Raw genomic sequence first — 17,400 nt, 5'->3', positions numbered from 1 at the left:
TGTTTTGTATGTCAAAGTCTCTATGTTGTATTTAAGTCTAATCCTCTATGACATAGAAGAGGGCTCAACACACTGACCGGAAGACTGACCATACAGATGTGTGACCCAAACAACACAGCGTATTAGTCTCCATCTCAGGCTATTATCTTGTCACATCTTGCAATTAAAATGACCGTCCTTTTTAATGATACATCATATAATACTCATCATTATAAATATAAAATGTCTAAAATATAGAAATAAAGATTTCCTACATACAGGTGTTTTGTAAACATCTGCAGACTGACCAAAAGGAAAAATGAACCGTGTGTTGCTGCATGTTTGGTATCAAGTTTATTTGTACACCACTCCAGCCCTGACTACAGGTGCAAGGCAGCAGCATATAGCGTTACGCAGAGACAAAAAAGGATGTGCTATCAAGTGCCACTGGCAGCCGGGACCGGATACAGTTTAAGAAGGCATGGAATGCAAGAGGTACCCACGTCACGGGAGGGCAACAACCTGAAAGATTTATGACTCGTCCTTTCCCTGTCAACCCCAGTCCGTTTAATAAGAGTCAAACTGATGGATGTTTATGAATATTTAGAAACTCACTTTTATTAAGATAAATGTGTACAACTGTAAGAAAGGACAGTTCAGGCCTGTGAGAACAGAAATGACAAATGTTTTCTGTTGGCTAAGAAAACACCTTACAGTGTTTGTTGACGCTCTTGAAAGGTGCCAGTCCTCAAACAGGTACAGCCATTACTGTACACCAACAGCCAATTCATCCCATAGCAGCTTAGGCTCCTCACGCCTCCATACTGCTCACTCTGACACACACAGTCAGTTCAGAAATGACCAGAGGTAACCCCCCCCCCGGACCCCCAGAGCAGCCTTTTCCTTCACCAACGTTGGCCTCAGTGCACTAACAGCTATTAAAACTTGAGGTCTCTGGTTTGAAGCAGGACTCAATTCACTGTAGGATCCGAGTTACAGGGTGACTGCATATTTTCCAATCAAGGAAGAGCCAAACAGTCGCATACTGTCAATCCTGGAGGCAAAATGATTCAGGTAAAGAACCACACATATAATCTCCACTCAAACTAGACCTAAATCACTTGAACCATACGAACCACACGAGGATACAACTGTAAAATGCTTCATAAACAAGGACTTCCCTCCTTCCTATCATCTGTTTTATTTGACAGAAAATTGAATATCTTATCTTTGTGAAGTGCTATCACTGAGACACTGGAAATGTGTAACCACTTTCTCAGAATATGTAGACAAAACTAATTATAGATAGATAGATAGATAGATAGATAGATAGATAGATAGAGAGATAGATAGACAGATAGATAGATGATTACATTGACATTGACAACTGATTTGGACAAAGTATAAAGGATAAAAATCAATCATGCAGAAGCAAGGAAAACTCTTAGCTCCCCTCTGCGTTTCTTCTTCTTTCAGTGATAACTTAGTTTAGAGACATTTTTTCTAATCATTACATTATTGTAACAGAAGTAAAATAAAGTACATGCTAATTTCCTAGCTTTGCATACAGGAGGTAGATTAAGTTAAACCAACAAATACATATTTTAAAAAACTGGTCTGTCATGTTTACCTTCCCAGCCTCATGACCCTATTTAAGCTGTTGCCAATTCATATATCAAATAAACCTTTTGTTCTGGAGCTGCTGTGGAACAGAAGGCAAAATGGTTCAAACTTTAACACAAGGTCTGGGGTTTGATTCCATGTTTAGATAACGGGCTATTATCTGGCCCATACGTAAAATAGCAGAAGCTGCTCAAATACATTTAAATAAAATGTAGGCTATTTTTGTGGTCTCTTGGTGATGTGTATTCTGGATTGTATTAATCCAGAATATTCTTAGCCAATGCTGTTTCTCCAAGGTGACTTTAATGGTATATCTGACAACGCTATGGTCAGCTGAAGGCCCAGAAAAAAAGTTACATGTGGAGGTTGGAGGCTTGATCCAAGACTAACCAGGTTTAGATGTCAATGTGTCCTTGATCAAGATACTTGAAGGACTGTCCACCTAATCGTCTGTAAGTGAAGTTTCATTTTAAGACTGTTTTATTATCAAACTCATCAATACTGTGTCTTTTTTATAAGTTGTACGACTCACATTTTCCTACTGTCACATGTAAAGTAAATAATCCAGCTACCATGTATTAAAAAAAAACAAAAAACAAAAAAAACAGGAATAGACTTCCTTTCACAGGCACAAACACACTTTCAGTTTCCAATAGAAACACACAAACACAGTAAACAAACCCCCGGGCCCCTGATCACAGAACTCTGATGTTGCCCCAGCTTGTGCCATCAGTGTCCACCCTAAAAAAGACACTGAGACTATCAAGAGCAGCCAGTGTGACACTGTTATCTGCAGCAGGTCGTGGAAGAGACAGGCTGTATCTCACAGTACAAATCACTCGATGATTGCACGTTTAGTACAGTGTAGGTTTTTAAAGGTGACACAGTGTGGCCTTCCTTTCAAGACCGCTCAGAGCTCATTAAAAATAGATGAGGAAAAAAGTAGCTCTTACGTCAAAGTGACGTGCTGCCAAGTGTGATGGCAGTGTAGGGTTGTGAGCCTCCTTCACTGTCTCCTCAGAGAACATTACGTGGCTCTGATAAAGTGAACCTGGTTTTAGCGATAGTTCACGAGCAGAAACGCTGTTGTTGTTGTTGGCAACAGTGGAGCTGATAGAGGGCCCACAGCTTGTGTTATGTCACTGAACACTAACCACATTCAGATAAAGCTCACACAGGCTGCCTTGTATGCGGCCCTTGCAGGTTAAGTTCAAGAGAAAATGTGTGCCAAACAAAATTAATTCTTTGTTGTTAGAAGTCAATACAAATGTCACACAGTTGTTGGCCAGGGTTTTAAAGGATTACACTACTTCATTTGAACCTGCTGCGAATACATGGGCTTGAACTTCAGGGCCCACAATTCATTCATGGTGATGCCAAAGTGTGCCTGGACAAGACACTTAACCTGAAGTTACCTGCTGCAGATGGGCCTTCAACATGAAGACAGGAATAATAAATAGAATAAGTGAAATGGGTGAAATGAATGTAGAATAAACCATCAGGCCAGGTCCGTTATAAAGGGGCTTGTAATTATGGAAAGTCCTCATTAAGTTAAGAACTGTCAGAAAACAGAAATGCATATGACAACATGACCACACACAGGCTTGATCATCAACAGCACAGTATGTCTGAGTCAGCTTTGGTTGGTTGTGCATACTGTTTCATGCACACAGGCACATACAGTAACTTGTATAGCGCTTAAAATGCAGGTGGCTGTGCTAAAGTGGAGCACTGTGCTTGGAGCGTGAATATTGAGGTTTAAAAACAGAAACATGAGACTATTAAAGGGTCTGAGCGTCTGCTGCAGGCCCGGGGGCAGGAGAAAGTGCCACCTGGACAATGTGCGACAAATGTCCTGGAAAAGGAGGACACATGTAAGTCGTAGGCAATGCCCACATCTCCTCTGATAATGCAGTTTGATGCCCTCACATAACAGTGAAATACAACAGCAGAAGTATGTCAGGTTGTAAAGACTTTTACTCCACCTGATGAATGGACCCAGGGGAGGGACTTTAGTAATAACTCATCCATTTTTTTTATCACTTCCACGTTTGCTTTAGGCTCACTCTACATCCACTGTAGTGCACACAACTTGTCTGTCCCAGCGTACAGGCAGGGTTGCCAGGTAGCTGTCACCTGGGCAATTTTTCAATTTTTATTTAGCAACAGTAGGAAGAGTATTCCTTCAGATACTTAATGTTAATTTGTGCTAGCTATACTTTAAGTTCATTTGTTAATGGCTTTAGTTAAGTTCAGGTGTATTTGGGCTTCTCTAAGTTGTTTTAATTTATTTAATATGGGCCTATTTTCGTCTGTCTTTAATCTACAAACACTACATTCTTTTTGACAGTGTTTTACTTCACACCTAATCATATAATAATTTAGATTTGCACAAAAACCAAATCTCTTTAATACTATGACCTACATAGCAAAATATATGGCAGTTGTTGGTGTTACACAAGGTATGATGGATGCATTTTACCTATATTTCTGCAAAGGTTAACTAGTATATTTACAGGGCAATAAAACCCTGGTTATGACAATTTATAAAAAAAGTAGATATTTCAAGGTCATTTTACAGTTTTACTAATTTTTGACTCTTATAAACACTACAGTTGTCGCTTTACTACTGCATCACAGGGATATTTAATCATTTGTTTAGTTTGAAGGAGTGACACGGATGAGCTGCTGTATTGAATGTCATGGAAGAACTTCACTGCTTTGTTTACTTTTTTGTGTGACAGAACAAAGTGGAACGGTTCCACTGGACAACACCCAGGCAGACATGTGCTCTGTGTTAAAACCAACAGTACACTGACAACCAAAATGATAAGGCAAATAAAAAGCATCTGGTAAGGGCTCCATGTTTAAGAATTCCTGCTAATAAAGAAGCTTACAGTGTTTCTACTTGACTTGATGTGACGCACCTTCCACTGCTGCTCCATCAACACTGTGAGAGAGATTGTGTTTTGCCACCAACAGCCAGCTTTTGTTCTTTAAAGCCACTGGGGCACAAGTGAAGGACGGACAGAATTTGAACTACAGCCGAATCTGTGTCTTTGAGGTTAACTTATCGCAGCAGTCACCATGTCAACAACGGCCGTGTTTAAGCTTCTTGGAAGTGATTAGGAAGCTTAACTGCACTTATATCCTAGCGAAGGAGGTAAAACAGTGGGTCTGTTTCCAGCCTGTCCCAAGGCCACAGAGCTGCAGCACTAATTTGATGTGTTGTCTCAGGTTAAGAGGGCAGTGGGCTTTAAATATCAAAATCCTAACAGTGATGAACACCTACAGTTAAAGAGTTTGAGTCAAGGCTGCATCTTTAACCAAAACTGAGACTTAAATGAGATTCTGTCTGCACCATAGGAGGACACCTGCAGTGAAGTGACAGGTGGTCTCCTCCGGGAAGAAGTCCCCACCTGTGGCTGCTGCAGAATGAGGTTTGGGGGCAGATTCCCATTACGCTGTCTAATCCCTGACTATCTGTCCTCCAGTGATTCCTCCAGAGTTGCCTGTTCTTAACCATTCAGCTGTGGAGAGCTTTTTCAGTGTTGATAAAGTGTGGTGTTGAGGTGTAAAACTTAAATCACACGTTGTGATATTGAACCATGCAAGCAAGAAAAGTGGCAGCTGTTACTGTTGCCTGTAATATTTGCAAATACTGACACTAGGCCTGCCTCACTTCTAATCACCACAGTTGAAAAATAAGATGCTGGCACAACACATGGAGCTAAATTCAATAGACACATCTCTGCACAGGCTGTACATTCTGTCTGTAGTATCAGACTGGAACAGTGTCAGTGGCTCATCTCAGCTGCCCATCAGTTGCTCCCAGTGTTCACGTGAGAGAGCTTGCCTTATGGTGAGCAGTTGATAACAAAAACAGAGATTAGAGAGGGGATCATGGCAGCATGTAGAGTGAGAGGTTCAGTTGGACCGGCTGCTGATGGTATGACCGGCTGTTACAGGCCTGAAACAGCCCGACTTAAGTCCAACAACCAATATAAATGCTGATGCTGGTTTAAAGCTAAGTTTAGGAGGCTACAAAGTCATATATAGATTTAAACTGGGGGAAGAAAAAAAAAACAATCTCCATACAGGTCCAGTCAGAACCTGGTAAACTGAATGACTTTTCCTGTTTGGCAACTTAAATTCTAGACTTTTTTTTATCCTTACCTGTAGTTCACACCATGCCACCTCCACTGTCGTCTCTGTGTCCAGTCCTTTATAGACGGTCTTGAAGGACCCTCTTCCAATCTCTATGTTGAATTTCAGATATCTCCCATCAGGTGAGGTTGCCACGGCTTTGGTCTCCACGTCTTCTTTCTCTTCCTGCTCCCACTGTGTATCAATCTTGAAGCGAGACAGGATCTTGTGTTGTGGTTTGTCATTCTCAGAATCTGAACTGGCCTCGTGGGCGCTCGATCTCGCCACGGGATCCCAGTTTTCTGGGAGACAGCCGGCGTCGGGCTCCTGGCTGCTGAGGGGCGTGTTGGAGCTGGTACCTGGACTGGAAGCCGGCGACGGAGACTGCGGTGAGTCTTGGGCTTTTTCTTCCTCCGCTCTGGACTCGCAGAGTGTTGGAATATTCTCAGCTGACCAGGAGAGGGTTTTGGAGAGAGCGCCGCTGTACAGAGACGAATCAATGTCCATGCTGATTTTCTGCAGCCCGTAGGAGTTTCTCCGTGCGCCCAAGCCGTGCGTCCTGAGCACGGATGGCACCCTGGACAGACAGTCGTCGCTCATGTTGACAGACAGACCTGGGAAAACGCGTCCTGGTATCTCAACCTGAGCATGGGACATGGTTGCAGGTTCAAGGTCTTCTGTCTCCAGAGCCTAAATGTGGAAATGGCATTAGGACAGAAGAGTACCGTTACTTTTCCGAGATGTCAATTGAGTCAGGGGCATAGAACACACATTAGATGTCTCTTACACCCCTGTTTAGATCACACTCAAATGTAAACTAGTTAGAATAGATCAAACTGATCAAACGCAGGAAAATACAGAATACTTACTCATAACAGCGCAAGAGTCGTTCACAAACGCGCACTGTAACACATACTCCAAATTAAATACTGACTGCTGTCACCTTCTCCCGACCAAAGTCTTCAGCCATAACCTTCGCTGCAAGAACGGAGCAGCCTATATTATGACCAGCGAGGGCGCTCCGAGTACGCACTTCCAACTCCGCCCCTCGCAACTTTGACGCGCCTATAGGTCGAGCCGAAGGGAGCAAATTACTGCAGTTTGCAGACCAGTACTCGGTAAAACCACAACTTTTCATAAGAATGCGTTCCCTTTTTCATTTTTGGCTTGTTGTGAAAAACCTAATGTCCGAAACAAGACACTAAAGGCTTGTTTGGGACACGTACGAATGTATGTTTGAAAAAAAAATAAAAAGCTACATTGTGCAAAAATGTTTTTATTTTCACAGAAAATAGACCATCTTTCTGACATCAAAGGTTCATCATGTGCAGAAGTTGAAATTCATGCGAATATGCTCCTCTTCCAGCTGATGCGTCAATGACGAAAACTCAGGTTTCTCTGAATTCAGATATAACCAAGGCTTTCGCATCGTCAGTCTTCTATCAATGTGTCCCCAGCAGATAAGCTCCGATTTGGCGAAATACAGCAGTGTGCCAGTAGATGGAGCTGTGCTTGTTGCTGCAGTAACAGGACACCTTTATTAGCACATTAGGCCCCCACCTGTCCCTGCAGATCACACTGCGTGTTATCGGCTCACACACTGGATTCTCTGGAGCTCTGACATCAGCCCGACTGGTGCATGTACCTTCATTCACAGTCACAGTGTACCGACTGCTCCATCACTGTGGTTTCACTCTGCACGTCTGCACCCTACTGCCCACTCTGGGGGCGCGGTCTACGGTTCTGGCTCAAAACAAATGCTAGTTTGTTCTGTAAAACAGGAGGGTTCGTGTGAAAGATTAAATTATATGTTCTGTAAAGAAAACTGTGCTCTTTTTAAATAAGAGGGAAGAGAACACCCCATCATCTGTTGTCTCATCTGAAAATTAATTACATCTAGGGATGCTGCACCAACGTCAAACACCTTAAAAACATGTCATGTATGTATGGAGATGATGTTGACATATATTCTACAGCAGGGGTGTCAAACTCATTTTCACCAGGGGCCACATCAGCAGTACAGTTTCCCTTGAAGAGCCGGTTGAAAATGGAAGACTGTATAGATCAGGGGTCCCCAACCCCGGTCCATGGACCAGTAGCAGTCCATAGGTCACTTGGCACCGGGCCGCAGTAGGACACAGTGGAAAAAATGTACTTGATTTTTACTACTTTACTTCATTCAAGAAAATCCAGTCATATCCATTTACTTTATTTAAAGAAAATCTGGAAATATTTTAAAATAATGTCATTCAGACTCTGATACTAACAGAATAAAAGCCTAAAAGATGTTTTATTTTAAAAAGATTTAATGATCCTTCAATGCTCAGCACCTTGGTACCAGTCTGTACAAACAGCTGGTACTGGCTGACCAGTCCAGGAACAAAAAAGGTCAGGGGCCACTGGTATAGATGTAACTACTCCATAACAGATTAAGACATGTTTCTGCAATTGATTATTATTTATTCGAGCTAAAAATATTGTTCATCGCTGTGTAATAAAAATAAACGTTTAATTTTATAGGTTAAGAACCTCTGCTGCATGGGCTTAACTAAATGCTTTTTAAGCTCCTGTGGGCCACACAAAACAGCTTGGCGGGCCACATTTGGCCCCCAGTCCTTGAGTTTGACATGTGTGCCGTTGAGAAATCGTTTTTCTTTAATATTTGCAGATTCCTTTTTTTTTAAACAAACATTTATTTTTTCTGCATTATATGAAAAAAGTTGAATTCAAAGAGAGGAGTGTCACAGTAGTTACTGCACATTCAATTAATGACAGTGATTTCAATATGAAGATCCAATTTCGTTACACTTAATGCGAGTCATAATTGGTAATTCAAGTCTCTGGGGTGTCCTGCTTCCGGAAGCATATATTCTCAACATGATAAACAATGAACAGTCCTTGTGATGTTGCGTACTTTAACATGCTTGGTTCATGAGCAACGTTACAGCTAGAGAGGAAAGACTTCCCCCTAAAATTTTCAAAAGAATAGTACTTAGTCCTCTGATAGACTTAAATGTCAACAAGCGTCACCTCAGATGGTCTTTTTTTCACCCTTATAAATTGGTCTTGGTTCTGCTTCAATAAAAAAAAGGTTAAGAGGTCGAGCGAACCAAAAGGCAACAACATGAACTGGATCCCCACCAGCTGGGCAGGGCACTCAGGTGCAACCTCGTGTAGCCTTAACCTCCCAAACATAAAAAAAATTTGCGGACTCGGACGAGACAGATAAAGCGCGTTTCCAGCACCGTTCTAGAAAAATTTGACCCCTTTCCCCTCATCCATGGTGATGATCTCTGCTTTCCCGTCCGACTGTAAAGCCTGCAGTGAGCGTAAAAGCATCCACTCTTCAAGGCCGTGGAATTCTGGAAGAAAACGAGATGGGTTAGTTTGAGAGGTTTCAGGGAAGATGAATATATTAACTGTTTTGTTTTTTTAAATATAGTTTTTTTAGCTCAGTGGTTAAACATGGTAAATAAGAGCCCTGGTGTTTATTGTTATTATTATTGTCCAACCTGAATGAACCCAACATCTAAACAAACCTAGGCCTTCTATGTTAGTCCCTGCTCTTCGGCACCGTCCCAGTCATATGTTCCTGTCTTTTCAAAGGTGAATAGAGTTTTCATGGCTTACCGTCTTCAAGTTGCTTTTGAAGAAATCTTGCTGGCAAAACAGACTGACTTAGTGAAGCTCAAGGTTTAAAACGCAAAGCTGTTTCACTGTATAGGATTTTTTTTCTTCCAAGTTCTCCATCGTTCTCTCACAGGTTTCTACTACCCAAGCTTTGGGATTCTGTCCCTAAATTTTCAAGTCCCTAAATCTTGCATCAAACTGCGCCGCTCACTACGGAATTAACCCGTGCACAATTTATCTCAGCAGCATCAGAAACTTTAATAAATGACATGTTCACGTCAGGAGAACGTACAGATAGAGTCAAGCCCGTATTGCTTGGACCTGATGTGCAATACTGGACTTCTGTTGCCAGTTTAATCAATTCTTTTATAAAACTGTGTAGAGACTGAACATTTAAGGACAGACACTGACAGCCACATACATTATACATACAAGCTCTGTGTGTAGATCACCTGCAAAAGTATCATGGTTCAAAACTGTGTTCTACAGTAAAACAACTTATTAGCAGTGCCGACATGACAGATCGCATCAATTTGTTTATACTAGTTGAGTAAATAGTATTGTTTAGTTATGTTTTGCACTAGTTGTTTTAACACTTACATACAAACAAACAGTATAAAACGTAATAAAAGAGATAATTGTTGATATTGTTTTTAAAAACTCTTTATTTCAACATGAATAAAAGTCTAGCATTTAAGCATTGTAACCTTGGAACATAAAATGAGTCATCTTTAATTAATGGATGCTGATTAAAATTCATGGTACATACCTTCACTCTCTGCGTCATCACCATTGGACAATTCATACAGCGTAAACACAGAGTTGACCATCCCGTTTCTGGAAACCTATGTAATTAGAAAACAGAACGTTGGTCACTGTCAGAGGGAAAAACATGTTTGATTCTTTGAATGTTCAGCCTTTTACAATTCATGGTCAAACTGAATTTGGTTTTTACTGAAAAAAACCCATACTTTTTGTTTTTGTTACCTAGTTGTAAAAACAGGACCTGCTCATAATGTTGCCCACACCTGCTTCATGTAACACACTGAGCCCTTACCTATTTGTTAGGATAATTTAGGTCAGGCTTTTCACCGTAAACTCTGCTTTGTTGAGCCTCATTTAGGACACAGCCTCTCTGGTTACCATGGTAATCAAACAACATATTGAAACACATTAACTGAAGCACAACTAAAATGTGTTTATGAATTCTGCAGCCAGTGTCTAAGCCTGGTCTCACCAAAACCCAAAGAGCAAAGTTACTATTTCTAACTAAAAAAAAACACAATAAACACATTCAGTTAGTACTCATAGTACTGCATGAAATGACCTTGATTACCACATTAATTGTAGATAATATTTATCTAAAAAAAATAAACTCCTGAATTTTCTCTTGTTTACTGCTGTCAAGAACACTTTCTTCCCTGTGTGTCCTATCAGCTCGGCTAATGGACAAAATTGCACTCTCACAGACAGAACACCTTGTCTCTCAGTTTGATGACTCACCCACTGGTATATTAACTTGCCCCATTCCTCCGGTCGTCTCCACATGACTAAACACCGGGACTTGTTTTTGTCCAGCCATTCCAGGTTACCTGAGGTCAGAACAATTAAAAGCTCATTCATTGTCTGTATTTACAATATCTTCAAATCAACTTTTTAGATAATTTAGAACCAAATACTTTTTTTTTTAAAATGTACCTTTTTTCCGTAGCTCCTCAAATACAACTTGAATTGCTTCCATAGACAGTTTTCCTGTGATTCAGTTAAGGTTCAATTTCACATCACAGAAAACCAAAACAACGATCTTGCATTAAATCACAACTTCGGTGTTTCGTTGATAAATATTTAGTGTCTTTTCTTGGATATTTTAATCACAGCAGACTGAGTGATTTATCGGTTAGTCATTTAGCCCTGGTGAATCGAGTTGACACACTGTAATGGTTGGTGCAATACTAAAATGCTTCTAAGGTCTACCCTTGAGTGTGATATGTGTCAACTTTAGTTTCTTCAGGGTAGAATGTACTTTTATAACCCTATAAAGGCATCAGTCTTTAAACCCTTGACTCAGCATGTGTGTAAACATTAAAGAAGATCATAAAACATCATTTCTTTATATACATTCAGTATAACAGATCAATCTGTGTCATGTAAGATTAATTGTCGACACTGGTTATAAACCACAGGTGGACTGTTTTTATGATACGTTCTATCTTCTTGTTGTTGAAGACAGGGCTCTCCTGAGCTTCCATGATGTCCAGGGTGTAGAGCTTGTGATGGCGGCAGTAAGTGAGGGCGAGGGAACACCATGCTGCCAGCTGCTTCTGTCTAGTGTCAACATTAGGCTGTAACCTGTTCAAAAAAGGTATAATAGGAAAAAGTATAAAGTACATTAAACAGATAGAACAGAAACACAGAAAGATAACATACACTTCATATATGACCAGGGGAAAGTGACGAGGACATTTCTGCTTTAATGTTGTTTGCATGTCAGCAAATCCTGGTAAACCGTTTTATTACAATACGTCAATTGTACAGCATTAATACATTTGTGCAGTACATAGCCCTTTTATGAATAATCTTTTTCTTTTGGTTGTGTGTTATTTGTACAGAATAATTAAAACAGGTCCCAAAACTAAAAATGAATTGTCATTGTTTGAAATGACAAACGCCAAAAGTCAAAGACAAAACTAAAGGCACAAAAATGACTATGACAACAGAGTACCAGCAAGTTATTGTAAACGGCAATAAAAAAATATTTACCAACAACCCAAACTAAGGTCTGAATGTGGTCATGTTCAGATTTTAAATTTCTCATGTACAAAGTGGTTTATATTTAAAAATGTTAATATCAGCTATTATTGGCCTGAAAACCAAAAATGTCATGTGTACTTAATAATTTAGATTCAAGTTTCAGAGTATTCTCACTTTTTCCCTGACCCGGTGACACTTCCAGGAAATGTAATCTAATGTAATGTAATAACCACAAGTGAGACTTTCTGAACTCTGATAATGAGATTGAATTATTATGTCTACACTCTGTGACGGCTATCAAACACTTTTTGATGCATTTATCTCACAGCACACATGAATAAAATCAGTTCCAAAGAAAGGGAAGTGCACAGAGCTAACATGGTTTTATCAAATGTTATCAGTGAATTTTAAGTATTATTTGCATCAGTGCTGCCATTTCAACACTTATCACAGAACCTTGTTGCACGGTCCGAGTAAATTTCAAAATAGTCACAAGTGTACGGCACAAAACACATAGTTAAACGCAGCACAGGAAAAATGATAACACTGTGTTCTGTGTATTTACTTCCACTAACCACGTTATGCTGTTGTAGTATGTGGATAGTGCCAGGTTTGGGCACAATAGCAGAAGTAGCTCTTTGTTCTTTCTTTCTGGTGACTAATTGATATATATCACAATCATCTATATATACACATGGTAATTTATATATTAAAATGTAAATATTGTCACGGTTACATTTTTTTAATGTAGCCATATTTTCCTTATTTTTTAACACCAAATTAAAATACACGGCATCAACTAATACAAATATTACTAAATAATAATAATGAATATGAATAATGGTTATCATTACTTGCTGTAAGATGTATATACTTCAAAAGCTTTTACATGTACCGGTGTAGTACTGTTACATTATGGCATTCGACTAAACATAGATGTTAATAACTGTGTGCTCTTCACTGCACTTCTTACCAAATAACTGACCGCACCTCTGGTTCAATAGTTGGCAGCTGAGAGTGAAACAGAGTTGTCAAAGCAACTAGCTACAGCTAGCAGCCAAATGGTCTGACATTGCATGTCGAGTCAAATTAAAAGAAACACTGCTAAGTTTTAGGGTTTCCGTTAAGAGCGGCATTAGAAAATCCGCAAATAAAAAATACTGAGTCTTGCCTATATAACTTGCCTATGTCCCGTAGCTGAGTATTTCTATTTCCCTTCTTCGTAGCACAGGTTGCTAACCGGCTAATATGACAGTAATTTAGTAAATACTACACTACGATTCAGTCTATTAAAAACAGGATGGAAATTGGTTAAATATATACACAGGGTACAAAATGTGTCAGGTAAGAAGCAGACTTACGTAAAAAACGGTGGAAAATTGTACTGCCACGGCCACTCAAAACTCATTGCAGTTGATTAGGTGTTTCCACAGCTGACAGCTTCCGGAAGCCGGTCCACCACATCAAATGAGTCCGACTAACAGCGCTTTGACGGATAACTTCAAGCAAACACATTTGTATAAACAAAAATAACATATTTTCGGTTAAAAAAAGTTTACCTGCACAAATGACCAAAAAGTAGTTCCATGGTGTCATGATTGGGAGGAGGAAGTGATTATATATATATATATATATATAAGTAGATCGACTCTATGTATGTACCTAATATTTCGTAATGTATTGGCATCAATATGGATCACAAATTAATATATTTTTTTAGTACTTTTACCTGACTTGCACTTCAATTTTCTTTTGCGCATGTTTTTCCAAGACTTGGTCACAATTATTTTTTATTCATTTAGTTAAAGAAAACAAAGTCAGACAAGTTTTTTTTAAACAAAGTTACTTTATTATTATCATTATTGAATAACTTGTATATTTCCAACACCATACAGCATAAATATGCCATCTATTTCTATTTACAGGACATGATGTTTGTTCTAATATTTAATTTTCTTCTTTTGTTGGTATTATTCAAGTACAGCATTTTCAGAAATAAAACATGTTTTAAAATTCTGTGAAAAATATCCAATGTGAACATTTACTCTAGTACATGGTAAAATATTTGTATTAATACATATTTGCCTTTCAACAATCTCTATATTACAATAAGTTTATTCATAGATAAAAAATTAAATTGGCAGTATTAGAACATAACTTAATTTATTGCATTGTGTGATATTTTAAATGTCAACTCTGAAAAATAATTGAAGTCATTATACTGTCTGCAGTATAGATGTAAGCTGTTATTGATGCACTGTCTCATGTCTGAAAACTGGTTGTATTACAATAGTAAATTAGACACAAAAAGTGACTTGTGGGTTTGGAAAAACTACAACATCTGGGATCAGAAGCAATTGGACCAAGTTTGAGTCTTAAACAAGAACCCAGCTCATTTGCTCACAGCAATACCTAGGCAGACTAATCCTCCAAAGACTGTTCTAGGAGCTTTATAGGAATAAAACTGGACAAAACAGTGGTTATGTTGGCTTTAAATCTTCTTAACAAAGACAATAGGAAATGTCCTATTGTACCTCATACAGTATGATGAACCTTCAAATAATCTAGGCAGAGAATGCTTGAAGAGCCTTAACTTGCTGTAAAAATTCTAGCACTTTAAAGAACGGCAGTAGGTCTGCACTAAAGCCTTGTAGCTGCTTTAACTTTAGTGGAAAATGCCCTCATATTTATTGAGAATAAACTCCACTATTTGGTTCTGATAAACCATGTTCATTGCAATGTTGCTTTCCGTCTCGGGCCGGAGCAGTGTGGGGCCAAACACAATGGCAACATTCTGTACCGACATCCGATTGACCTCCCCATACTGGATGACCCTGTCAGGGGAACGCAAACTCATTATTAGTTTTGTTTTTTTTTTAATTTCCAAAACCTTCATGTGAAACTAAATAAAGATTTTTTCTAAAAGTTTACCTGCACAAATGACCAAAAAGTAGTTCCATGGTGTCATGATTGGGAGGAGGAAGTGATTTGACTAGTTCACGCATATGGGACAGTTTTGCGTCGTGATCAGGAATTCCTACAAAAGAGAAGAGAATTTAGTAACCACTCTTTAAAAGAAAATACATATACAATATTTATGAAATATAAATGGATCTGGATCTGTTTACTGATTGCTGTGATGAAGCTGGCAAAGTGACCGTAAGGGGAGAGCGGCTCAGGAAGCTCCCTGAAAAACAACTTCAGTGCTCCAGTGATAACGTGAACGTCCTCCCACTGACCGTCTTCAAGGTCCAGCTCCTCTGTTTTAACATAACAGTTGCACAACTGGTTAAGTGCCGACAGAGGGCGCAGTTGTCTGTGTGAAGTCATGTACTGATGCAGTATATTTACCATGGTCAGCTTTGAAGCGTAGTTTCTGAATAACTGCCAGGTTTCCACTCACCCTGTAGAGTCCATCGATGTCCAAACCTGGACATAAACACACAGTTTGATATTTTAACAAAATAACTCTGCTGCACACAACAAAACTGTTTGCAGAATTTTGACATCACCTCTCTTTTCTACTGATTTGATACATCTCTCCACAAAACTTGGAACCGTGGTCCTCTCCTGTGCACACAACGTGTCCAGATGGCAACCAAACACACTATCTGAAGGAATGACAAGGCAAACACAGAGGACATTAGTCCTGGGACGGGGTGTTTGTTCTGTGTTATGAACGAGTACTTAAGATTCATTTATTTGGATAACAATGCAAAACTTTTCATTTTAACTCCAGTGTATGCCGATATAGATTATTGATTAACCATGCATTATAATTGGAAATAGTGGATTGCATTAAGGTAGATTATAGCAAGCCCATAAAAACATAATAATTATTCTATGTTTTAATGAAGAGTAATTAAAGCTTTACAGGCGGCAAGTGATAGTGATTAACTGTGCTAAGTAAAAACATTAATTAATTTAAATTTTTGTAGAAGCAGCTCTCAGAGGAAAACAGGTCAGAGAGCCCTGCTCTAAAAAACACTGGCCTAGGTATAGAGCTGTTAATGAGCATTGTTTGAATTACAATTAAAAAATGAATGAAAACTTTTATATATTTCAATTTTAGCCCTAATGAAGAATAATATTCCAGTTTGTTCAATTTGAGTTTTTTCAGCAGCAGTTCCCACACTGTAGATTTAGATTCTGTTCAGCTTCAAAACTAGAGTAATGTTGAAGTGAAACTCAATTTGTCAACATAAACCAGTTTGTGTTCAAACAGCGTTTGACGCCTGAAGAGGTAGAGTTCAAATCTGCCCTCGCCCTTGGGTTTGTTTTCCCTTCATTTTCCTGTTTGAATTAAGTAACATGCAAATGAAGGAAACTGAAAGAAAACCCTGCACCTCTGATGTATCCTTTCTCCTTGACTGACTGGAGCGTCGGGCGCTTCAGAAGAAACTTCATCAGTTTGGTTCGAACCCGTTTTGGATCTGTGTCTCCTGCAGAGCTGGATGAGTGTGTAACACTTGCTTTGTTGGCTGGGGAGAAAAAGAAAAGAAACATTCAACATTGAGGAGAGCTGAAATGTTAGCTCTTTGTGCTCGGGTGTATTTGGGTCAATAGGATGAGTCAAAACTGATCCAGAGTAAAAACCACACAATATTTACTTCCAGCATTGTGAGCTAGCAGTAATAATAGAGAGGGTTCATCTTACATCTTCTCTTGTCAGTCTTGTCCTCCTGCTCTGGGGTGGAGATTTTCTCATACACGTTCCCGTCCTCCTCATCTGAGTGATGGTCTTGGTATTCCTGATCCAAACACACACACACACACACACACACACACACGTGCAGCTTTCTTGATTTTGACCAAATTTTAAAAGAAGAGAAATTTACATTTACAATATGTTCATGATTCCAATGCAAAAATATTTAGTTCTATTACAAATACAGTATGAGGATTTAATTACATCTGGGTTTGGTCTTCATTTCCTGTTTGGGAAAAATATACTTGAGTTGTTAGAGATGAGTCACAAAAAGTTTTTAAAAAGTTATAATAATAATAATTTATTTAAAACAGACAGGAAAATGAATGTTGTATCAGCCTTCTGGGCCCGGACTCATGACTCGTGATATGGTTGCACAGGAAGGAAAAACTTTCATTTTTAACTATTTTTAAACTTGCTAGTCAGTACGATATTTTATTTTGAAAATACATTTGTGTTTTACAGTGCTTGACTGAGTCCCATTTATGTGATGAAGAGTTTTCACTCACCAGTTGTCGTATGGTGTCCATTAAGACTTTGTGCCAGTCGGTGATGATACTCTC

General features: G+C 39.1%; 3 protein-coding genes and 1 long non-coding RNA gene across 4 annotated transcripts in view; 1 reads left to right on the top strand and 3 right to left on the bottom strand.

Annotated features, from left to right (window-relative positions):
* The window catches only part of wnk4a (WNK lysine deficient protein kinase 4a), a 33,131-nt gene extending 26,293 nt beyond the window's left edge, over positions 1-6,838 (bottom strand). The window contains exons 1-2 of the mRNA XM_008313988.3: positions 6,618-6,838; positions 5,779-6,438 (exon numbers count right to left, since the gene is read on the bottom strand). Coding sequence (XP_008312210.1) covers positions 5,779-6,405 — 627 coding nt within the window. The 5' untranslated portion in view covers positions 6,406-6,438; positions 6,618-6,838. The remainder of the gene's footprint in view (positions 1-5,778; positions 6,439-6,617) is intronic.
* LOC112487373 (uncharacterized) lies at positions 873-6,410 on the top strand. The gene is made up of 3 exons (XR_003050421.1): positions 873-5,891; positions 6,000-6,137; positions 6,271-6,410. It is a non-coding gene; the product is annotated as an uncharacterized LOC112487373 (long non-coding RNA).
* A 1,583-nt stretch (positions 6,839-8,421) lies between the features above and the next one.
* vps25 (vacuolar protein sorting 25 homolog) lies at positions 8,422-13,627 on the bottom strand. The gene is made up of 6 exons (XM_008313987.3): positions 13,491-13,627; positions 11,582-11,727; positions 11,077-11,130; positions 10,882-10,970; positions 10,148-10,223; positions 8,422-9,110 (listed from the first exon to the last, which is right to left on the bottom strand). The coding sequence occupies exons 1-6, from the start codon at positions 13,535-13,537 to the stop codon at positions 8,998-9,000; spliced, it is 525 nt and encodes a 174-aa protein (XP_008312209.1). The 5' UTR covers positions 13,538-13,627; the 3' UTR covers positions 8,422-8,997.
* A 328-nt stretch (positions 13,628-13,955) lies between these two features.
* Positions 13,956-17,400, bottom strand: part of arhgap27 (Rho GTPase activating protein 27) — a 19,971-nt gene continuing 16,526 nt past the window's right edge. The window contains exons 12-19 of the mRNA XM_025058029.1: positions 17,347-17,397; positions 16,787-16,880; positions 16,476-16,610; positions 15,642-15,740; positions 15,481-15,558; positions 15,258-15,389; positions 15,061-15,166; positions 13,956-14,963 (exon numbers count right to left, since the gene is read on the bottom strand). Of these exons, the coding sequence (XP_024913797.1) occupies positions 14,795-14,963; positions 15,061-15,166; positions 15,258-15,389; positions 15,481-15,558; positions 15,642-15,740; positions 16,476-16,610; positions 16,787-16,880; positions 17,347-17,397 (864 nt within the window). The 3' untranslated portion in view covers positions 13,956-14,794. The remainder of the gene's footprint in view (positions 14,964-15,060; positions 15,167-15,257; positions 15,390-15,480; positions 15,559-15,641; positions 15,741-16,475; positions 16,611-16,786; positions 16,881-17,346; positions 17,398-17,400) is intronic.

Source organism: Cynoglossus semilaevis, chromosome 8 (assembly GCF_000523025.1).
Source record: "Cynoglossus semilaevis isolate Cse_v1.0 chromosome 8, Cse_v1.0, whole genome shotgun sequence".
NCBI classification, from domain to species: Eukaryota; Metazoa; Chordata; class Actinopteri; order Pleuronectiformes; family Cynoglossidae; genus Cynoglossus; species Cynoglossus semilaevis.
This window is presented reverse-complemented; position numbering and strand designations above follow the sequence as displayed.